The sequence below is a fragment of the Colletotrichum lupini genome, chromosome 1, assembly GCF_023278565.1.
Source record: "Colletotrichum lupini chromosome 1, complete sequence".
Taxonomy (NCBI): domain Eukaryota; kingdom Fungi; phylum Ascomycota; class Sordariomycetes; order Glomerellales; family Glomerellaceae; genus Colletotrichum; species Colletotrichum lupini.
Genome location: NC_064672.1, coordinates 2,943,444 through 2,964,215, shown reverse-complemented (window position 1 = coordinate 2,964,215; position 20,772 = coordinate 2,943,444). Strand labels below are relative to the sequence as shown.

General features: G+C 53.7%; 9 protein-coding genes across 9 annotated transcripts; 6 read left to right on the top strand and 3 right to left on the bottom strand.

Annotated features, from left to right (window-relative positions):
• Positions 1 to 269: 269 nt before the first annotated feature.
• On the top strand, positions 270 to 790 carry CLUP02_00844 (uncharacterized protein; the record flags this gene model as incomplete). The annotated part of the gene is made up of 2 exons (XM_049279890.1): positions 270 to 337; positions 628 to 790. The coding sequence occupies 2 exons, from the start codon at positions 270 to 272 to the stop codon at positions 788 to 790; spliced, it is 231 nt and encodes a 76-aa protein (XP_049135847.1).
• A 696-nt stretch (positions 791 to 1,486) lies between these two features.
• CLUP02_00843 (uncharacterized protein) lies at positions 1,487 to 2,775 on the top strand (the record flags this gene model as incomplete). The annotated part of the gene is made up of 4 exons (XM_049279889.1): positions 1,487 to 1,760; positions 1,876 to 2,298; positions 2,352 to 2,504; positions 2,561 to 2,775. 4 exons carry the CDS (start codon positions 1,487 to 1,489, stop codon positions 2,773 to 2,775), a joined length of 1,065 nt encoding a protein of 354 aa, XP_049135846.1.
• Positions 2,776 to 3,870: 1,095 nt separating this feature from the next.
• CLUP02_00842 (uncharacterized protein) lies at positions 3,871 to 6,572 on the top strand (the record flags this gene model as incomplete). The annotated part of the gene is made up of 5 exons (XM_049279888.1): positions 3,871 to 4,086; positions 4,152 to 4,268; positions 4,329 to 4,601; positions 4,660 to 6,332; positions 6,389 to 6,572. 5 exons carry the CDS (start codon positions 3,871 to 3,873, stop codon positions 6,570 to 6,572), a joined length of 2,463 nt encoding a protein of 820 aa, XP_049135845.1.
• Positions 6,573 to 8,762: 2,190 nt separating this feature from the next.
• CLUP02_00841 (Snf7 family protein) lies at positions 8,763 to 9,629 on the bottom strand (the record flags this gene model as incomplete). Its single annotated transcript, XM_049279887.1, has 3 exons — positions 8,763 to 8,990; positions 9,072 to 9,435; positions 9,592 to 9,629. 3 exons carry the CDS (start codon positions 9,627 to 9,629, stop codon positions 8,763 to 8,765), a joined length of 630 nt encoding a protein of 209 aa, XP_049135844.1.
• An 840-nt stretch (positions 9,630 to 10,469) lies between these two features.
• On the bottom strand, positions 10,470 to 11,859 carry CLUP02_00840 (arginine-tRNA-protein transferase; the record flags this gene model as incomplete). Its single annotated transcript, XM_049279886.1, has 2 exons — positions 10,470 to 11,728; positions 11,826 to 11,859. 2 exons carry the CDS (start codon positions 11,857 to 11,859, stop codon positions 10,470 to 10,472), a joined length of 1,293 nt encoding a protein of 430 aa, XP_049135843.1.
• Positions 11,860 to 12,733: 874 nt separating this feature from the next.
• Positions 12,734 to 13,084, bottom strand: CLUP02_00839 (uncharacterized protein; the record flags this gene model as incomplete). The annotated part of the gene is made up of 1 exon (XM_049279885.1): positions 12,734 to 13,084. A coding segment is annotated over one exon (351 nt), but the record flags the coding sequence as incomplete, so codon positions are not given.
• Positions 13,085 to 13,166: 82 nt separating this feature from the next.
• Positions 13,167 to 13,963, top strand: CLUP02_00838 (uncharacterized protein; the record flags this gene model as incomplete). The annotated part of the gene is made up of 3 exons (XM_049279884.1): positions 13,167 to 13,315; positions 13,692 to 13,756; positions 13,845 to 13,963. 3 exons carry the CDS (start codon positions 13,167 to 13,169, stop codon positions 13,961 to 13,963), a joined length of 333 nt encoding a protein of 110 aa, XP_049135841.1.
• Positions 13,964 to 17,992: 4,029 nt separating this feature from the next.
• Positions 17,993 to 18,589, top strand: CLUP02_00837 (NUDIX domain-containing protein; the record flags this gene model as incomplete). Its single annotated transcript, XM_049279883.1, has 2 exons — positions 17,993 to 18,050; positions 18,162 to 18,589. 2 exons carry the CDS (start codon positions 17,993 to 17,995, stop codon positions 18,587 to 18,589), a joined length of 486 nt encoding a protein of 161 aa, XP_049135840.1.
• Positions 18,590 to 19,954: 1,365 nt separating this feature from the next.
• CLUP02_00836 (LSM domain-containing protein) lies at positions 19,955 to 20,657 on the top strand (the record flags this gene model as incomplete). The annotated part of the gene is made up of 3 exons (XM_049279882.1): positions 19,955 to 20,096; positions 20,177 to 20,245; positions 20,335 to 20,657. The coding sequence occupies 3 exons, from the start codon at positions 19,955 to 19,957 to the stop codon at positions 20,655 to 20,657; spliced, it is 534 nt and encodes a 177-aa protein (XP_049135839.1).
• Between the last annotated feature and the right edge of the window lie 115 nt (positions 20,658 to 20,772).

The window sequence follows — 20,772 nt, the reverse complement described above, 5'->3', positions numbered from 1 at the left end:
ATAACGTTTTGTCGTACATGGCGGGCGTTCTGCCCCAAATGTTGAGAAGTAAGCGAGAAGTGAGGTGCCCGACCTTCACGGACTGAGCTGAGGGCTGAGGGGGAAGAGTTGAGGCGAACCCCCGTGTACACCCCCCGTGTCGGAGCCAAGAGTCTCGGCCGCCAGGGCGGTGGTGGTCGGCCCTTTGCCGGTACGGGGAGATATATAAAAAGAGTGGTTCCCTTGGAAATCTGTTTTTGAGTACCAAAAATACCCTATTCGGAAACAATATGGCTCGCCCCGTGAAACCGACCCGCTGTTGTCGTAAGGTGGTCGACCGAGTTGTCCGCCTGGACAAGTACGATATTTCCAAAGCTCGGGTGAGAAAACACTCTGTGACACTAGAGATAGCCCACCAGGGAGAGAACTGGGAGAGGCGTCACTGGCAGTCTGGCTTGTGACGGTGGGTTCTTGAGATGGCAACACTGGCCAATCTGGGCTGATTGGTGTTAGCGGCCGCTACCGGGAGGAACAAATGAGAAGCGCAGGATCGTTGGAGATCCAACGGGGCCCTGGTCTCGTTTCAGTGGACCCATACACTAAGGTAAAGGTATCTTCTGCTGGTGCTACTGCTGCTACGGAGTGAAGTGCGTGGGTGCGTCCTGGAGATACCAATCAGCAACGGTACGACTGGTCGCTCAGCGGGGCCGAAGGGGGCCTCCCAGGTGCGGAAAGGATGCAGCTTTCCGCACCACGAACTGCCCTGGTCCTGCAGCTTTGGAATGGTCGTCGTTTTGAAGGTACCTCCTGATACAACCATCGCAGAGTCGGAACCTCACCCGGTCACTTGAAGTTGAGGGAAGAAGGGGGAAGATGAGGGGGGGGCAAGATGCTGAACTGAGCTTGCCATGAGGTCAGGGAAAGGCAAGGTTGGGTGCTGTATAAGTTGTGGCTGTAATCGTACCTTCAACTAAGTACTTAGCTGAGGTGCCCCTACGGATACAACAGTCTGTGATGCGGATGTATCTTTCTACGCCGTAGATTCCCACTGCCGACCCCGCAATCCGAGTTACCTTTGAAGTATCCGTAGTTCACGCCTACCTTACCCTTCGATGATTCTTCCCTTCTTCTCTCTTTCATCTTAACCCGCAAATCTCTCATGGTTAGCGGGCACAACAGCGTCAATTCCCGGGGGTTCAGCTCTCGATTCCCCAGACTGCCTTGAGACAGCTCTTTTCACATCTCTGACCGATCGACTCGTCATCAACATCATCGTCTCTGTTTCCCTACTGCTCCTCGCCGTCTATCCTCCAAACTTCGCGAGCCCGTCATCCCGTCGCCCTGTTTGTCGCTCGTCCACACCATCACCCCAACTCCACCTGCTGCGCGGTCTGGATGGACCAAACCCCAACTGGCAAAGGGCCGTATCACGACCGCGCTGAAGACTTTGATCTCTCGCCACGAGATCACCGTCTGAAGGCGCTGCCATCTCGTCACTGCTAGAAGCATGCCAGCGACAGAAGCCGAATATCACCAGATACATCATGTTCCGGCCCGCCAACCGACTGCGATCATGCCTCGAGCTCAGGAAGAGCGCCCGCAGAGGCTGGTCAAGCGCTATCGCACCGAGATCGCCGCCAGCACGTCGAGTATGTTCTCGACTGTCCTTGCATTTCCCCTCGATAGCGTGAAAACGCGAATGCAGACCTACCGATACGAAGGCTTCCTCGATTGTGTGACGCACACATACCGCACCGAGAAGTTGAGAGGCTTCTTTCGGGGTAAGGAGTCCCTCATTCCCTCTGTCCCTCTTCCTCCACCTCCCTTATACACGCGACCCCTCATCTCGCCTCAAGTCATGATCCCATTGACTAACCTTCTTTTGCCCCTCACTAGGCGTCCTTGCCCCAATGGCCAGCATCACACTCGTCCGAACCATGTCCTTTTCGATTTACCAACGCGCCAAACACAATTACTCGGGCTGGGTTAAGAACGCCCTGGGATTCGACGTGCTGCAGCATGTGAATCAGAAAGGCACATATCCGAATCTGTACTCCATTGCCTGTTTTGGAGCCGCCGGCGCCACTGCCGGCTCATGTATCACGCTTCTCGCCTGCCCCTTTGAGCTCACCAAGCTCAGCGCGCAGGTGGCTGTCTTGTTGTCAGACCAACAAAAGCTCAAGGAAGCAAATTGTCGCGCCACCAATGGCCACCAGGTTGCAGCAAGCTACCAAAACAAGGGCACTTTCAAGACCATGCGCAACATTGTTCGTCATAGGGGTGCTCTGGGGCTTTACACTGGCTTCAACTTGCACTTGTGTAAGTCTGCCCAGGCGTACAACCCCATCAAAACCCTCAGCTGACCATTTCAGTGCGAGATACTTTGGGTACGGCCATTTACTTCATGGTCTACGAGAGCGGAAAGCAGCTCGGAACTACCTTTGGTGGTGACCACCCGACGACGAATAAGTTCGCGGTTGTCATCTCTGGGGGCATGTGCGGGATAGTATCCTGGGCAATGATATGTATGTGCTTTCTGGTGCAAAAGAACCTCCGGCAAGTGACGCTAATACTCTGGCAGACCCCATTGACTCGGCAAAGAGTATCTACCAGCGAAACTCTCTCTTGTACTCGAAAGGGCAACAGGTTGAGCCGCCGCCGAAGATTGAATTCTTCAAACGAAATATGTATCGCGGACTAGGGGTTTCAATGGGTCGCTCATGCGTCGTCAACGCCATCTTTTTCTCCGCTTTCGAATTCACAAAAAAGCATCTCAACTCCCTGGATGACAACTAAGGAATGATGATTTGCATGAACTATCTGCTAGCTATGCAAATCGCAGTTGAACAAGCGCATACATAATGATCGATGGCGTTTTGGCTCGGTGGATGATGTGGACCACCGAGCGTACTTGGGACAATGGAATGGAAGCAAGGACAGAAACCAAGTTGTAGTTTGGATTCGACTGCAATCAAATTATAAGTTATTGAAAGAGAATTGCGATGCTTCGTTGGGTGACCTCAGGCTGCCCAGTGTGCGGGATACGACATCTGTTCATGCCTTGTACATCGGGCACCTTATAAGCAAGTGAGGGTCCAGACGCATCCTCTCATAAAGTTTTGATCGAAACAACCTCGGTTTACCCTTTTGGACCTCCCTTGCTCAGCCTCTTGACGATTCCTTCGTACCTACCTTACGGGCGCTTAATCTCGGTATATGGTTTTAGACAAGGTAGGCAATTAAGCATGTCTAAGTTCGCGCACCTGGCTGAAGATCGGTGGGCCCGTGCATCAACACCCCGCCACTATCATCACGTGCCGATAGTACCTCGCAGGAATCCGAGTTGCGACCCGACCTCTTTTGGGCCTTCCTGCGTCTGCGTCTTCAACGGGCACTACTCTGCCTCAACCAGCCCTGGCGTTTCCGTCGTGACTTGTGACCTTTTGCTTCCACGCATTTAGCATCCAAGCACCACCGTCCGCGCGCGCCCTTTATCCGAGTGCAACGAGCTCCTGCCGCAACTGATTTTGACGAGTCGCATATTTCCAAGTCTCCGCCGACTGGAAATTGGAACTTTCCTTCTTGTCTACCGCTCTGCGTGATCCCTGCTTTTACCGTTTCCTTCGCGCGCAGCAAGTACCTACTTACTTGCTGACGTCGACGCCTTCGGGAAGAAGGTGCAACTTTGCAGACGCGCCTTCCTGGCCTGACGTACTTGACTTGGGACACCGCCCCGTCTCCGTGTTGGCTCTGGTGCGAGACAAAGATTGTCATTCTTCTCACTAACTGTCGTTTTCCATCATCTTTTTTCTTTTCCCGAGGGGCAGCTTTAGACGGCATTTGGTTTCCGAACCACCATGGTAAGCTGATAACAAAGGAGGATCATCAGACATGGGGAGAGAGAAGAAACCACACCCCGGCCCGGGTACCACGGCCAAGGACCGCCACCGCAAGGCTGGCAAGATCAATAAAGCCATTGACCGAAGTCAGCCGTTACCGCCAGGACTCGTCGCTGCGAAGCCGGTTACTGTGGTGAACAACAGCAAACACCAGTCATATTTCGAGTTCATCGAGAACAAAGATAAGAAGAAGCCTCTGCTCTTCCAGGTATGCCGCGCCGAGGCGGTTCCCTCGACACTTGCCGACCACCGGACTAACCAACACTGCGCCAGATTACAACAAACAAAACCCCGCCTCCTGGGATGAGGCATATCCCCCTTGGCAATCCTGAACTGACCGAGCGATGCAAGGACATCTCGAGAGAGACTGGTGCCTCGGTCTACATTGTGGTAAGACGATGCCGAAGACTAACAGCCGTCAGGAACGATGATTGACCAGTTGTGATCTAGACCATGGCCAAGAATAACGCCTCGGACTTGAGCCAACAAATACACCGTGTCGGACACCATATTCGCGAGTATATCGTGGACAGGGCGCTAGAGGAATTAGGACTGGACAGTGTCAACGAGCCGGAACTCATAGGTCAAGGCGACGCTCAGGTTGAGAAGATTCCCGAGAAACAAAACGATATCGACAAGCAGGCAGACGCCGCCCTACGAGAGCTATTCCCTCGCATTCCGAATACGGATCGACAACAAATCATCGATCATGCCTTCCAAAAGGTTTGTGATGCTGTGAGGTTTAGGGGTGAAATGGGTAGGTGCTAACGAATTACTATAGGGAACAAAGTTCAAAGGCGACCTAGTCGTAGGACTCCAGCAGGAACTATCTCTGTCGCGGCGAGTGCAGCTTGCCGTCCTGGCACACATTCGACATAACCATACCAGATATGATCAGCTTCTTAGGGAGACAACCTGGCACAATGCCAGGCGAGTGACAGAACAGCTCTGTCTTGACTTCCTCGTCAAGTGGCGAGGCGACGACGAGAATGGCCGCGATCAGCTTGACGAAATTCTTCGCGAGGTAGTGGTTCTCTCCGATGATTCTGACGAGGAGGACTCGGACGAGGAGCCGGACTCCGACTCGTCAGAGGTTCTCATCACCAGGTCCAACAACATTGGCAGATTGTCGACACCGGCCGTAGCCCAGAACGTCGCTAACCGCGACAAACGCTTGTCAACAGCGATACCGTCGCATCCAGGATCTCCGATGCTTGTTGCCACGCCCGGGATGTCCAGGAGGGCTTACAAAAAGGCACGCAGACGGGCCAAACATCGTGAGCGTAACTTCAGTCGTTATGAGGCTGCTGCAAACGCTGCCTGGGATAACGCCAGACAGCGGCAGCGCGGGCCCGATGATCGCATGAACCAGGCGGGCAGCTCCGTTAGTCACGGAGCGCATCAACAGGGTCCGCCTGTTGAATTCATCGAGAACAGAGCCCCCATGGAGCGTATCAATCATGCGGGTTCGCAGATGAGGCTGCCTCCTGCACCCCCCAACAACGCAGGTGCCCGCGCTCGAGAGAGCCACCAGCTGCAAGATTTCCTCCACCCGTCCATTGAGCCAAGATCCCCTGACGGCGTGAGATCACCATCACGCTATTCCCATGGCGTGGTGGAATTCACAGACCGAAGAGGTCATGAGCTATATCCGCGTCTGAACTCCCCTCCCCGTGGCCCACTGATACGAGAGGAGCGCTATGTCCATCAAGCCCCCATTCACCAAAGCCATCCCATCCATGCGAGACCTTTGCGTGATGGCCAGGACATTGTTCAGCCGCCTGTATTATCATACCGCAATGTGCCACAGGATTCCCATCGGCCACTTGTGTATCAGCAGCCTCTGCGAGACCAGGGCCCTCCCCGACCTCAGGTTTACGCTGATAGAATCATCCACCAAGAGGACAACCTGAGACGACGTCAAGGCAGTGTTCCAGGAGAGAGAGCCAACCCCATTATGATTGAGGATCACAATGTTCACCAAGGTACAGTCGTTCTTGGCACAGGCGAAAGCGTCCGGGACAGATTTGGCCCCGACGTTGAGATTCTCGCTGTCCATCGCCCCGGACGTGATCGTGGCCATCATGGCCCGGATCCACAACTTTTCAATTCAATGGATGAAGGCTTCATTCGCTTGCGGGAGAACAATGTTGATCAGCGAAATGGATTGGCAGAGGAGGGCTTCCTCCGGCTTAGAGAGCGCCCTGTCGTCGAACCCAGACATTATGCATATGGCATTGATAGACGTTCTCGTCTCGATGACCACCGGGCTACACAACAGTCACAGCCATACCGAGCAGCTGAACCTTCAGGGCAGGCTATCTACGTTAGGCGCGTGGAGAGACCGCCGCGAGCTGATGTATCCTATTCAGCGCACAACTATGAACGTGTGGAAGCGGTCAGAAATGACAGCCTTGCTCAGCGCGGAATCCCGTCGCCCGTGTACGGCGGAGCGTAAGTCAAGGACCAAGAACACTCGAAATCTACCAACTAACCCAGTTAACGCATAGGCAATATGAGCATCAGCAACATCATCCGATGCAGGGAGCATACGGTGTTCCCGTCCATCGACACGCCATGCCAGCCCAACAACTTGATGACCCGTTCAGGTCCGACAGATATCGGCCATCACCACCTCGCGCACCGCCGCGCCAGTGGCCGCGCGCCAATGACGACGTGATCGTGCTTGAGTAGGTAATGGCTGTGCGGAATGGATTTCCAACACTTACCATGATCGGAATGATTATGCAAGCATGTGCGAAAAGGAATAGGGACGACAGCATGTATATGGAGTACAGGGATTACAAGCATCCGCCGACGAGGGTTCGGGTTTTGAGAATCGTCGTGGACGGACGGGCAAGGTATAGTCATTTTTTGTTGTGGGACGGAAGGGGTTGGATGGTCATTCAGTGACAGTTTGGCGAGGATGCATGGAAGGAGTTGTTGTTAGATATGATACCCATGGTCGATGAGCAAGAACTGCTCTCGTCTGCGTCTTAGTGGCGGACTATGGATGGGACGGCCCCATTCGAATGAGAACATGTTAAAGAACCACATTGCCTTCATCATACAGAAAGCGCCGTCAATTGACTTCGCGATCAGTCGAAAGTGACCTGATCATTGAGCATTACCCTCCAGTACAGATGCCAAGCTCACAATGGCTCGGTCCAGAATTGCAGTTGGTCACAATGCTTCGATGTCCTGCACGTACACAGGCTTGGTGAGGTGGTAGAAATTTTGTCATGATGTTGAGGCTTTCCATCGGGTCTGCGGCAGGCAACCACCAGCCGACCACGCCATCCATTATCGAGAATGATGTCGATACGAAGAACAGACAATGGCAACTTCCTCTTCCAGGTTCTATCAAAATCTTTAAGACACTGTCAAAGGGGTTGGTGATACTAATTGTTGCCTGGCTCTCGAACCGAACTGACAAGGTACTCCAGTATTTCAAACCACTCCATCGACCGCTCCTATATGTATGAACCATGGGTGGGCTCAGGAAGGCTGAGCTCAGCCAGTTCTGGCTCTATGCCATCCATGATTGCACAAACCAAAAAGAGTTCACCCCCCCGGTGCTGAACTGGGGGCTACATCTCTTGCTGCTCATGCTGGGATTCCAACTCGGGTACTCGCCAAGTGTGCCGTCGAGTAGGCTGGTTGGCGTATAATTGATTGTTGACCATGAACCACTCCGCCACCCAGGCAGTTTGACCTGACCCGTCGACCTAAATGGGCGCGGGCTGCCTGGTGACTGGAATGGAGTTGAGGGGGTCTCCGGGAAGGTAGGAACCTTGGGGGATGGGGGCCATGTGAATACTCGATTTATCATACGAGGTGCGCTTGGCTATGAAATGTCTGTGGGATAACTGCCGAGCCCACGTTCCTGGATTGGATAGATGTGTTTTATTCCCATGAAGTATATAATAACTCTCCTATCGGGTTTATAATTGATGCCAACACCATCATTAGAGAACACTTGGAAATGCGCTCATGTAGGTGGTGTTGGGTCGTAGATATCCTGTTAAATAGGTACTCTCCGTGGTCAAGGTCCCTTCTTCTCGCCCCCTCGCGCTTTGCTGGTATTCTCTCACCAATACGCCCTACGAAACAGACGCCGCTACCGAACGGTGGATACCGAAGTGAGCCTTGCTTGTCATGATCCCATTGCGGTTTCTAAGCACTGCGGTGGTCACAAGTGCCAGATTCCCCTTGCCCCTGGAGACCCGCGCATGTGTCTTCTGGTGTGACAGGAAGGCATCACGCTGGAAAAACAAAACAGACCTGGGTAACGTATGACGACTTTATACTACAGTTCATCCGAGTTTCAGCTAGAAGCGTATCTTGAAGACCTTGCATCGTTGAGTGCGAGACATGACATAGACACAAGTCCGCAGCGACTTTGATAACTCGAAGGTCACGAAAATCTTCTTCCAGAGCCGAGTGTACCCATCGTCAATGAACACTAATCGCCGAGCAAGCCATCACCATCCTGTAAAGCCAAGATTGAAGTCATGTTAAAGTGATCATCAGCTCATATATATTGAACCCCTCTGAGAGTTGATTCTAGCAGCCAAGTGACGGCACATTCCGTAAGAATGCAACGGTGTAGTTGATGAATCCAACAATAAAAAGCAAACATGGCGAACCTTTCCCGCCGCTCCTAGTCTAGTGTCGTATTGCCGCGCGCGCAGAGATGGAAATAGCCAAGGTACTATAGATAAACGTGAAGAAAAGAAAAGACATGCTTCCAAACCTCAACTCCATGAAAATGCAACCAAGAAAGTTCCCCCCTCGCATGCTTGAAGCCCCTTGTATCATCGAAAACGTAAAGGTGAGAAAGATGTTGCCAAGGATAAACGACGCAGCCAAATAGACACCCCATCATGATGCCAACATGGCCTGCCTCGTCCGGGTCGGCTGCTGCGCCTCGGGCTCCTCTTCCTCTTCGCCCTGCGGGGTCGGCAGTTTCGTGTCGGGCACCTTGGGGAGCTTGGGCGGGTTGCGGATGGCGTCTTCGGCGGCGACGCTGGCCTCGAGGGCGGCGAGCTCGTCTTCGACTTCTTCTTCGTCTTGGACCGATATACGGCCGCCGAGCATCTCGCTGACTTCCTGTAGAGTGGGTAAAAAAGACCGTATGTTAGCCGAGGTTCCAAACCACACATGAACCCAGCACCAACGCGGATTCCATACCCTTTGATAAGCGATGGCATCAGCCGTCTCGCCCATGAGCTTCTCCACGTGCTCGATGCCGCCCATCTCGGAGTGGATCTCCTTGAGCACCTTGGTACCCTGCTGCAGACCGAACACGACGTCCTTCTGGATCATGGCGAACTCGACCGACGACGTGAGCTTCTCGAGCTGCTCGAGCTGGGCGTCCGTCTTTTGCAGGAGGGACTCTTGGTATTTCTTCCGGCGGAGGGCGAGCAAGGCGCGCGGCTTGTCGCCCTTTGCGAGCATCTGCTTCGCGATGGCCGTCTCTTTATCTGTCAGGACCGTGATGCGGCGCTGGTACTGGTGGAGCTTGTCGCGTTGGAGCTTCATGTCTAGAATTGCCCTGAAGAAGGGAGAGGTTCAAAGGTTAGCGAGAGCAGTTTACATTGTGAATGTGCGTGGTGGGATGGTCGTGCGACGGCGCATTGCGGATTACGCAGCGTCGGCGTCGCATGCGCGCGCGCGATATTTCGGTAGGATCAAGAGCTCGGGGACGTACTTGTCCTGGGCGGTGACTTTACTTGTGTTGCCGCCCATTTTGGAGAAGAGGATGATGCGATGCGACTATGCGGTTCGGTTACAGTGCTGAGTTGGGGAGGAAGTCAGAAGGGTGGCCGACTTCGTTGCGAAGAGGGTGCGTGTGTATGGCAAAGGAGAAAGGCGAACGAAGTGCCCGTGAGGTAGGTGTTTGGTGCACGAGGTTTCGGAGGTAGTTCGGTCGGTCAGTCGGACACGCGATACCGGTGATCGGTGACGGAGGAGGAATGGAGATTCGGTCTGGGTCTCGTGCCTGAACCGGCTCGGTTTCGAGGCGCAACGCTGCGACGGAGGGTGGACTGGGGGCACCGCTGCGAGTGCTCCGAGGGTGGGCGGGCAGTTCGTCATTGCTCTTTCCCCCATGTATCAGGTGGGGGCGATTGCGGACCCTGATAAGATAAGAACGTTTGAGGTTCCCAAAACCTACCTTAGGTAGTAAGTAAGGTACCTTAAGTTACGACGAGCGCAGCTAATGTGTCTTAGGTAATTCATGTTACCGGGCCAACGCTTTTGCAACTTCATGCCTCCAATCCTCCTGCCTACCTTACCTTACCTTAGTTGAGGTATCGCCGACTACATCTTTGTTGGATGGTGGTGGCAATGGTGTCTCGAACGCAATGACAGGCGTGAAAATACCTTATTCAAGATAATTTAGACAAGTACAGTTGCCATCCCATAGTAGCGAGTGAGACCAATGGATCTCACTTGCATTAAACACGACATAAAAGTCCGGCTTGTAACGTTTACCCTTCCTACATTCGCTCTAACCATGATGCTAGCTGCAATACAGATAGATATGTACACAGCCGGCCACCAGCAGAGTCAAGCCAAGCCAACCCTTCACAGATTAGGATTCCAAAAGTCCACCACCATATCCTCCAACAACTCGGGTCCCAAGGCCGCCACCAGCTCCGCAATGCCAGCCTTGAGACATCCGCTCACCCCGACGTCCTGACGCTCCCACGCGACAAGATCGCCAGTCTCGAAAAGAAGTCCAGAGCCATCTATCCGCAGCTTGATATGGTCCATCTCCTCAAGTGAGCGGATCTCGTCAAGCGACAGGATGCCCGGCATACCAGTGTTGAACAAGAACGTGTCGTCATCGTGGTCATTCTCCTCATTCTTGGGATCTTCTGTAAACTCTTCTTGGCCGGCCGCAGGCTGATCTGAAGTATCCTTGGCTCCTTCGGCAGCTGGTGCGTCGGCTCTCTCCTTTGATAAGCTTAGGTACGGCTTGTTGTCCAAAAGGTCCGTGACTCTCTTGTCCATGAGATCCCAAGCCAGCGTCTCGGGATCCAGGATGTACTGGGGCGTGTAATCCATCTTGTATCGCATCTTGGGACAGCTGTGAATGTAGAAGCCGGGATACCAGTAACGATAGCCATCTTCCTGTGCCAGAGCAATCTCACGGATCGCGCCCAATTTCCCTGGTGCAAACTTGTGGATGGACTCGTGGTAGAGAAAGTATACGGCGGAAACGCAGTGAGGGAGCAGATCCAGTACACCAATGGCTACCAATTCACCATCCAAACGGTAGCACTGATGGAACGAACCGAGCTTTTGCTCTTTGCCGTCGGCCGTCGTGATTGTCTTGCGCTGGACCGGAGACTCGCACAAAAAGCGTTGGAAGCCGCGGCGAGAGATGTCGGCCGGCTCCTCCCTATGGACGACTCGCTGGTAGTTCTCATACACCAAGTACTTTTCCTCGGTGAAGACATCATCTTCCAGGGTAACGGTAAAGACATGGGCGGGCTCTGGAGGCAGCTGCAGGGAATCATACTCCGCCTCATGGACCCTCTCGATCAAGTCGAACTCAGAATCCCGTTTCTTTGCCTGCTCGCGTGACCGAGGGTGGAGGCGAGCTGCCTCCTTGATGTAGGCATCGCCCGTCAGGTATTTGTTGAACCGGTTGATGGTTTGTCGCTGATCTCGGGTGGGTTTGAACTGGGTGGAGTCCAGGCGGAGGGTGTAGTGAACGCAGCACGCGTGGAGTTGGTCCGGTCGGTAGAGGGTCGTCCCGGAGCGCCTCCAGTAGTGATCCAGCAAGGTTTGGTAGTATTCAGGAGTAAGGGATGTGGACTTGGCATAGTAAGAGAAGCCTGTCGAGTAGTGGCTCAAGTTAGTGACGGATCAGATCAGGGAATCCCACAGTGGCCGACCGCAAGTCACTATTCCGCAAGCCCTTGTGCGGCTTACACGAGACGACATGGGAGAAAACGAGGGATGGCATTCACGTTTTGACTGACTCTTGCCTTGGCGGCCACAATAACCACAGCGCGACGAATTAGAATATCCTAAGCTTGTATTAGCAGACCATATGGTGTGAAGTCTTGTTCAGTAGTAGCTAGCTAAGCGCAATTCCCAAACCGCGTAAAACTGAAGATGTTTCTGAGATGTGAACATTATTGAATGGGAACAAGTCTCGTAGCGTTGAGCCTTAAGGTCGAATGAGAGCAGAGAACAGGGGGCTATGGGAGCAAATGAAAAAGCCAATCGCGTGCCTTCGGGTTCAATGTACGTATGGTGAGGACACATCCCGAATTTTGGAGGCAAATGGGCTGGCAAGCGTGGGATTACGCATCCATGCCGTGCAGACAGACCCCCAACTTGATCCGACTTCGAAGGATTGAAGTCAGGTTTGTGTGACTGAGAATGGGATGCAGTGACATCGATCGGCGCAGATGCACGAGGAAGAAAAGGCAACTAAGCCAGTTCCAGACCGACCAAGGGAGCTACCCCATAAAATGCCACGAGCCAACGGCGGCTGAGAGAAGTTGCACGGGGGCAGATGGTTGGAGGAGAGAATAGGACGAAGGACTCACCGATTGGAGTTATATAGGACAAGGCATCGCCAGGGGTCTGCATGCTTGTGTCGTCCATGACTGTCTGGTCTGCTGCGACTTGCTCGCTCTACTAACGCGCCAGGGAAGCAGCCAGCTCGACTAGTGCTAGGCAAGCACGAAACGTTGGCTGATATTTGAAGTGATCGCTTCCGAGGCGGGCACGCGGGTTGACGTCTAAACGCCCGGCGAAGAGGAGGGGTACGCTATGTATCTTGTGACTGTGATGACAAGATGAGAGTCGAGGGTTGAGCCGCTGCCTTTCTATCCCCTCTTTGACGGATGGCGCTGTTCGGCTAGGGATTCGACTTGATGCAGTGAAGCCCAGTCGGGAAGTGTACTTGTTGGTGGAACTCTCACACCCCTTGCGGCATTGGAGTGGGAAAGCGTGGGGTCGCGAAGCTTGAGATGGAGTGAGGGGTTAGTCGCGAGACACGACCTAACGGCCTTTTTCTTTTTTAGTTGCAGCGCTGTGAATTGCCAGCTGGTTGGCCGTGACGTCTGTTGTCTAGCGCTTGGCGCAGTGCGGCCTGACAACCTGGAAGACGGAGGAATATGATGTGAATGCGACGCGAGTGAGGCTCTCCCCTTGGAAATATGAGGAGTCTGCCTGTGACATGGACCGGTATTTATTTGTAGTCTGTAGTGGCCAGTCAATATCCAGTATGTGACCTCGAATAGCCCCCCCAAAAGAGGTATGACGACGTTGCGTTTGTCTGCCTGCTCGCGCGCTTGCCTCACCTTACCGCCCCATTTAATTGTGCCTGCTGGTCCCAGTCTGTTTGTACCTTGTCTGCCAACGCAGACACTCTGCTCTTTGACTCGAACCAGCTCGTCGAAGCCCGTGTAAGTTGAGCCGGTAGACGTTGACCCTCAATGTGCCGGCTCGGCTTAGCTATACGCCGCTCTTTGTTTGCTGTGTGTATCTGCTGGTCAGTCGCCCGACGACGATGGAGGCACGGGTATGCAGGAGCTCAGCGTCTGGAGCATGGGTAATGCAAATGTGCAGCGTTACCCTACCTCGCGGCAGATGACTACACCATTAGGTCTGCAATCTCGGTGGCCCGAAGGGATGTCGCATACGACGTGCCAGGATGAGGTGGCGGCGGCTCTGTCGGATCGGAGAATGACGCGAGAAAGGCGCCTGGATGAGAAGTTGATATGCGATAGCTTGAGTAAACGGTGCGGCTTCGGAATTTCAAGCTTAAAATGCTACTGATAGTAGCAGTCGAGTGAGCGTGCCAGCTGCAGCATCAGGAGGCAAGACCAACCGAAACGGGCCCCAAGGTAAGCAGGTAGCAATGAGGCATCGAGATACGATCGGCGGTGAATGCAAGTGAGCTATGGGGGTGTTGTATTTCGTCGCATCGGTTAGGGTTGTATCTGGACCTCCCTCCTGGAACTCGATGGAAGAACAGAAGCTGCGTTCCAGTGCACGCACCCGCCAGGTCGAACAACCTACCGGCTGAGGATTCTAAACCTGGAGATAGGTAGGTTCGGATACTTAGCCCTTCGTCAAGGATCTCAAGGCTTACGGATCGCGATGGTCAGCATCGGACTAACTCATCAAGAAGGTCCTTCCTTGGCTGTTCAACTCGCACACGGTGGCCTTGAGCGGAAGTTGCAACCCCACGTCAAAGTCCTATCCTGGATGCGAAAGCGTCTTTTGGTTGGTGAATTACCCGTAACATGAGTGGCCAGCGTGCTTCCAGTTCCGATGCAGTGTGGGATGTATCCCGTCAAACGTCTGAAATACAACCAGCTGCGATAGGTGTGAGTGTGGCTGCACCCCTTCCCTGAGCTCGATGTTGAGCTACCTCGCTAGAGAGTCAAAGACGAAGGATTTTGGTTTCATTTCAGCCAGACACTGGAGCAGTAACCACGCAGTCTGCGCGTTGTATCGATGATCGTTAAATTATAGTCCTGGTGCTCTGTGGTCATTGTTACCTGTCCATACTAAGACAATTTACACCGGAATTCTCAATAGGCCGCAGACGAGTTCTTGAGCATAAACGTCGTCGTGGATGACACTGGCAGGACACATCAGAGCTCTCAATAGCCAATCAGAACCTGCCGCAATGAGTTCACTCTCGAAACCAATTAGTGCCCAGAATGTACGACAACACCTGGACTCCAATTGAACTGCCATAAAAAGGCTCCGATCCTAGTGTGATGGTGTCGGTGATGGAAGGCTTTGGCAGCAGCCAGGTAGCTGTTTGATCTTGGCGTATGAGCTTATAACTCTTCGCTGAAGGCCACCTCGCAGGCTCGTTCTCAATCTAGCCGACGCCTGAAGACAGTGCCTGGCTACTGAGAATCCAAAGTGAGCATGCCAATATCGCCAGCATGAAGCTGCCATCCTGCAGCCAGGCAGCTTGCGGATGAGTCGGTCCCCGTTGAAGATTTGGCATTCACTTCCAGGTAGTGCCCCCAAGAGAATTAATTCTACACAATCCTCAGTCGGGGGCGGGGGCCCCTTGTTCAGCCCAAAAGCAAGTCAACCGGTCCCTACCCGCCAGCTGTTCGCACGTCAAAGGAGGCGCTTGAGTTGGCTAGAACCGTTGTTCGGTTCATTGCGCCCCTCTGTTGTCTAGGGAGACTTTGTTCAGCAAAGAACCCCAATGGTCTTGTCGAGTCAGAGGAACCTATTCTTACAGATAGCGGACGCAAAGCACATGGCGAATCGAATAGGTCTTGCAAGTTCCTGGGCAGCGTCAACTGATTCTTTAGCCACGAGGTAACAGGCAGCTGCTGGCCTAAACAACGTTCTTGCACTTGCTCATTTTAGTCGGAGCGACACGGCGTGGCTTGCATTGGACACCTGTGCCAGCGAGATGCTTGTTCGACGCATCACTTGGCCTGGGAGCCAAGACAACAATAGATTATGGGGGCAACGGAGAACTAGTGTTGTGTACAGTGTACTTCTGGGTAATGCGAATGGTTCCCGGCTCTGCTGACTGATTCGAGCCTGGGGAGATGGAACGGATACGAACCGTTGTGTTCGTGCCAAGCGACATTGGAGACGGTCTAAACATTGGTAGCATGGCCGATTATTAGTTGATTAGTTGAGTCCGAAGGCTAGGTAACCTTCGGGTGCTCTTTGCAAGTCGCAACTCTTGGAAACGCCGAGCAAACTTTCAAAGAAATACATTCCAACCTAACCTGGAAGCGCACACGCAAGTCCTTCAGATAAGGCGTGGTATCAATTAACATTTTTCAGACATGATGATATGGGTGGACTTTGTAAAGGCAGATGCGGATGATTTGAGTTGCAGGCCCGAAAGGTACTCTGCACATTGGCAAGAAACTGAGAAGGTTGTGGTAGCAAACGGTGTGGGAAGTACAGCAGTGCAACGTCGATACGGTTGGCAAGCCGCAAATATGAGGATTAGAGGGAACGTCTAGTTCGCCAGAGCTGGACTTGATGGGACCAGTCTCTCCAGCCCCATCAGGTCCTCTGCAGCACCCCACCCCTCTAACGCATTCTTGGGAACATGGCCTGCCGCAAGTGCAGTGGATGCCGAGCCTGCAGGGCATGCGGCACATTTGGCATCCAATGCTTGTGCTCGAGGTTTCGAGTGCGCCGGCGGCGATGTCGACGAATAGTGGGTATGGTATGTAGATATGTACTGCGTACCCCGTGGGCCCGAGAAGTCTGAAGATGCAGAGAAAATACTCGTGGGAATACCGGACAGCCAGGCAAGGCGTAACGAGTTTCGGACTGACTGACTGACTGAAAGCGGCCGATGGAAAGGAAGCGCTGGAACACTGGGTCTGGACCTCTGGGCGTGGATGGCGAGACTGGAGGAAACACAGAGAGAAAGAGAGAGGAAGGTACAGGGTGCCGTACAGATACCTTACCAGCCCGCGCTTTCCTGGCCTTTCCCGTCCCTTCCCAAAATGTCAGGTTGAGCTTCCCTGTGCCTGCCTCAGCCTGCGGACCTGCCCTGACTGTATCCCAGAAACCCAGGGCAGAGAGACAGACCAACAGGGAGCTTTCCCCATGCATGTCACTTCTCACCCCCATCTCTTGCCTGTCCTTGCCACACCCTGTTGATTTTTCTTATGTATCTTTATTTCTCTGCCTCTTGGTCGGCTTTTCTACGCTCAACTCATGCATCCGCTACGGGATACCTACTGTTGCCCACGTTGGCTGCTCTGCTCATCCTTCCCACACGCCGCAGCCACACCACATTTTCTTTCCCTTCTCTCGCTCTCTCTCTTTCTCTCACACACACACACCAACCTACCTTAGCTTTCCGTCCCCAGCCTGGCATCATACCCTGACCTCCCATCTACCTTCACTTTCTCTCTCTCTCTCTCTCTCTCTCTCTCTAACCAGCGTAGCCTGCCAGCTAGCTAGACCAACTGAGTAGTCCCTCCTCCCCCCTGCTCGGTACCGTGGGCTGTTGGAGGCACAAGCTCTGCCTTCAAAGGGTTAAGTATATAAATCAACTTTAATTTCCCCTGGAGCCCGTTCCCGCCCAATTTTTGCTCTTATGGCACGAGACATGCCACTCTCTGGCCTGCACCAGAGCTCCCAGCTACTATTACTACCGCCGCCTGAGCAACCTACGTCCATCCTGGCCCATCCCGGCCTTGACTTCTTTCACTTTCCACGTTGAACACCTTTGCTCCTTGTGTCCGTTCCGTTGCCGTCAGCTCCTTGAGCCAAGATATACAATCCCCATCTTTTACCTTCTCACTAAGGTCTTTCGTCACTCAGTGGTGCGTGCCTCAGTCATATCTGACGCCGCGTCTTTCCGCTTCATCCTCCTTCCCGCCTCCTCTCTGGTCTACAACAAGCAACCTTTGTCACCCAGAACTCTCAAACCCCGAACCAGCCAGACGACGAGTTTTCTTGCTCTTCTGTCCTATCTCCATCGCCCGGCCGACACGACACTTGTCTGCCTTGCCCCGACTTCGCTCTCTGTAAGCCATTGAGTGACTCGGTACGGTCAAGGTTTACCCTTTGGCCGGAAGCGTGCGACTGCTGGCCCGACACAGGCTGGTCCCACTCGTTTCTCCATCGTGGTGGTGAATCCATCCGAGCGTTCCCTCAGCTGGTCTCTCTTTCACTCTTTCGCTCTCTGCTGCTGCTGCTGCCGCCGCCGCACCTACGATCGCACCGCCTTGGGGTCTGCCCTGGTCGGATCTCGCAGAGAAATCTAGTAGCTGCTACTGGTTCTCAAATCCGAGTCTCGTTCGAAGCTACAACACGCGCCAACAACCTGCGCTTCACTCAGGGTTCTCTCGCTGTCGTGTGATTCAGCATCGCACCCTTTCCCATTTCCAACAGCTCATATCACTTAAAAAAAAGCGCGATCATGTCGTTGAAAAACCTTTGAACCCGCATCGAATCCCGACACCCACCGCCGCCCGGACAGATTTGGACTTGCAAATCATCTTGCGAGGGAAAAAAAGTTACCGGACCTACCGCCACCGCACATCAGAGCAGCCCCCCACCATAACCGACCCCAAACACATTCCAAAATAAACCCCGCGACAGACGAGCTTTCCGAGATGGCTTCCTCTCATAAGGAGCGGACGATGGAGTCACGCACGGGAAGAAGCAAGCAGCGTAAGTGCGCAAACGGGGCAGAGGCAATACCCCTCCCATTCTGAGCCTCTTCCCCCGACCCTGGTGCGCCTGCTCGCTGCGCGGGACCCACTAACACCTTGGTCATCGCAGGTTACAACTCCAAAGGCGAGCGCTTGGTTGCTGGTGTTGTTCCCCTAACCAAGGACAAGCGCTACGTCCTCCTCATCCAGTCCACCCGTCGGAAGGGCTGGGTACTGCCCAAGGGCGGCTGGGAGACAGACGAGGAGTGCACCGAAGCGGCGGCGCGTGAAGCCTGGGAAGAAGCAGGCATCACTATCGAGATCGACTATGATTTGGGAGACATCGTCGAGACGAGAGCACCGAAGCACTCTAGCAAAGACTCTGCCAAGGCCCTGTATAGGTTCTACGAGGCTACCGTCACAGCGCAAGAGGAAGCTTGGCCCGAGAGCCACAAGAGGGAACGCCAGTGGATGACATACGCCCAGGCCAAAGATGCGTTGGCAGCTCGACCTGAGCTCCTCGAGGCATTGACAAGATGCACTATGAAGAAGTCATGATACGCACCCGGCGCATAGACGCCCGAGGTTCCTTGGCTTTTGTTTGCTCCTGGTTCCTAGCGCAAACAGACATCTTCACGGTGCAATATGCTACCAAGGTCACCGCTGTTGTTAAACAAAGATGCGCCCCTGCGATGATCTATGGATCACGAAGAAGCTGAAAGTGCCAAAGGCTCCTTGACTCCCGGTGGAGGAGACGATGTCCCCGAAGAGCACACCTGGTAATTCGTCGGCTCCATTCGGTTTACAGACGAAACAACTCTCGTACTAACCCGCCGAGGAAAGAAAAACAAGAAAAGAAAAATAATTGCATTATGATATGGGCGTTGATGGTTTGCTTGCTATAGATGACGAAAATCAAAAGGGGCGGCCCAGGACTGGCATGGGAAGCATCAAAGAGCAGAACTGCAACTGAGAAATGGCGAAGCGGGAGTATTTTCATGGCAGTCATGGCCATTCATGACTAAAGCCAATGCTCTTTGGAACTGTTGGGGACACTTTGCGAGATCAAATGATTCTTTGATTATAGATAGACCAACGCAATAGTCCGCAGAGAGCAGTATCGTGAGAAAGAGACAACACGAAGCTAGACGTAAGAAAGCTGCAACCCTCCTGAGGTTCGTGTGACCAGACCTTTTCCAAGACCTGATCCAAAACCTAGTCTCCTCCATGTCACTGGCGCGACACAAAGCCTTCCTCACCAACCGCAAATGTCTACCTTCTGTCTGTCAGCGCAGGCATCGGAAGTTGAGAGCAGACATCCGGATTGAACTGGCTGCTTCCCCTCCACAGCACCACCCAAACACCCAAGGTACCGTCAGGGACCGCGACTGCCCCGCATGCATCTGAGATCATCCGAAATTTTGACAGCAGAGATTGACTCATGCCCCGCCTTTCACGTGCCCTAGCCGCCTACCTCCCACCAGCAAACGATCCGTGCCTGCGGTCTCTGCCTGGACGGTTCAGCTCCACCCGGCTCCTTCTGCCATGTTGTTGTACCTCTTCGGATGACGCAAAAACAGGCTTTCCGATGCCACACTCGAGCTACGTTTGAGAACACCGCCACACCCACCAAGCCGTACTAGGGAGGACCCCACGATGATGATGGCTTGATCGATCACACCCAGTGTTTCTGAGCCAAAAGAAGCGACCAAAGCACGATTGCCCGTACCGAGAAGATTGAGGCAAGCTATTGACGAGTGTTCGAAAACTCCTCTTGATGATGTCCTTGTGCGGCACATTCTAATCCACCCATTCGCTTTGCTGCATCGCATTCGCCTCGCATCCTCTTTTTGCGCCCAAATCGATGGACTGGGACAGGCCCGAATGCAATAACTACCACATACCAATGACAACAAGATAACAATGGAAAACCTCAACATCTCCGATGCCCCTCCTCAGGGGCCCCAGCCCGTTCTCGGCGGCCGCGCGCCGCCTCCCCAACAGACCCCTCAGCTCCCGCCTCAGATGTTCACCACTGCGGCGCAGCTGCTGGACATGACCGACAGTATGGGAAATACCACGGCAGCCTCGGCCGCATGAGTGCTGCGGTACTCTTCGCGACACCAAACGCTAACCTTCCGTCAGAGAAGCTCATGGTTGCACTGCGCGACGGGCGCAAACTGATTGGCGTCCTCCGTAGCTGGGACCAATTCGGTATGTAAACGACAAAACCCCAGACAACTCGTGAAGCTGTACTTGGAAAAAAGGCTGACAATGAACCTCTTTCCTTTACCTGTTCTCAGCCAACCTCGTTCTTCAAGACACCGTCGAGCGCGTCTACGCCCACCCGGACCCGGAAGCCAACCCGCCCCGCGAAGGGGGCCTCTTTGCGGATATCAAGCGCGGCATCTTCCTTGTTCGCGGCGAGAACGTGCTCCTCCTGGGTGAGATCGACCTCGACAAGGACGACGACCCACCCGTGGGTTACGAGCCGGGCGAGCTTAAGCTGGTTCAGGGCCTGGCAAACGAGAGGAAGGAGAAGGAGAAGGCGCGCGACAAGGGGCGGATCAAGAAGCTCAGCACACTGGGCTTCGAGGGCGAGAACATGGGCGAGATCCTGCTCTGATTCTCTCTGGTTCATGTTCTTATCCCCCTCTCCCCCGCCTTCACGATGACATTTCTGCGCGGGAAAACCCTGACCACCAGAACAACAGCAACTCAGCTTATGGTCTCTTTATTCA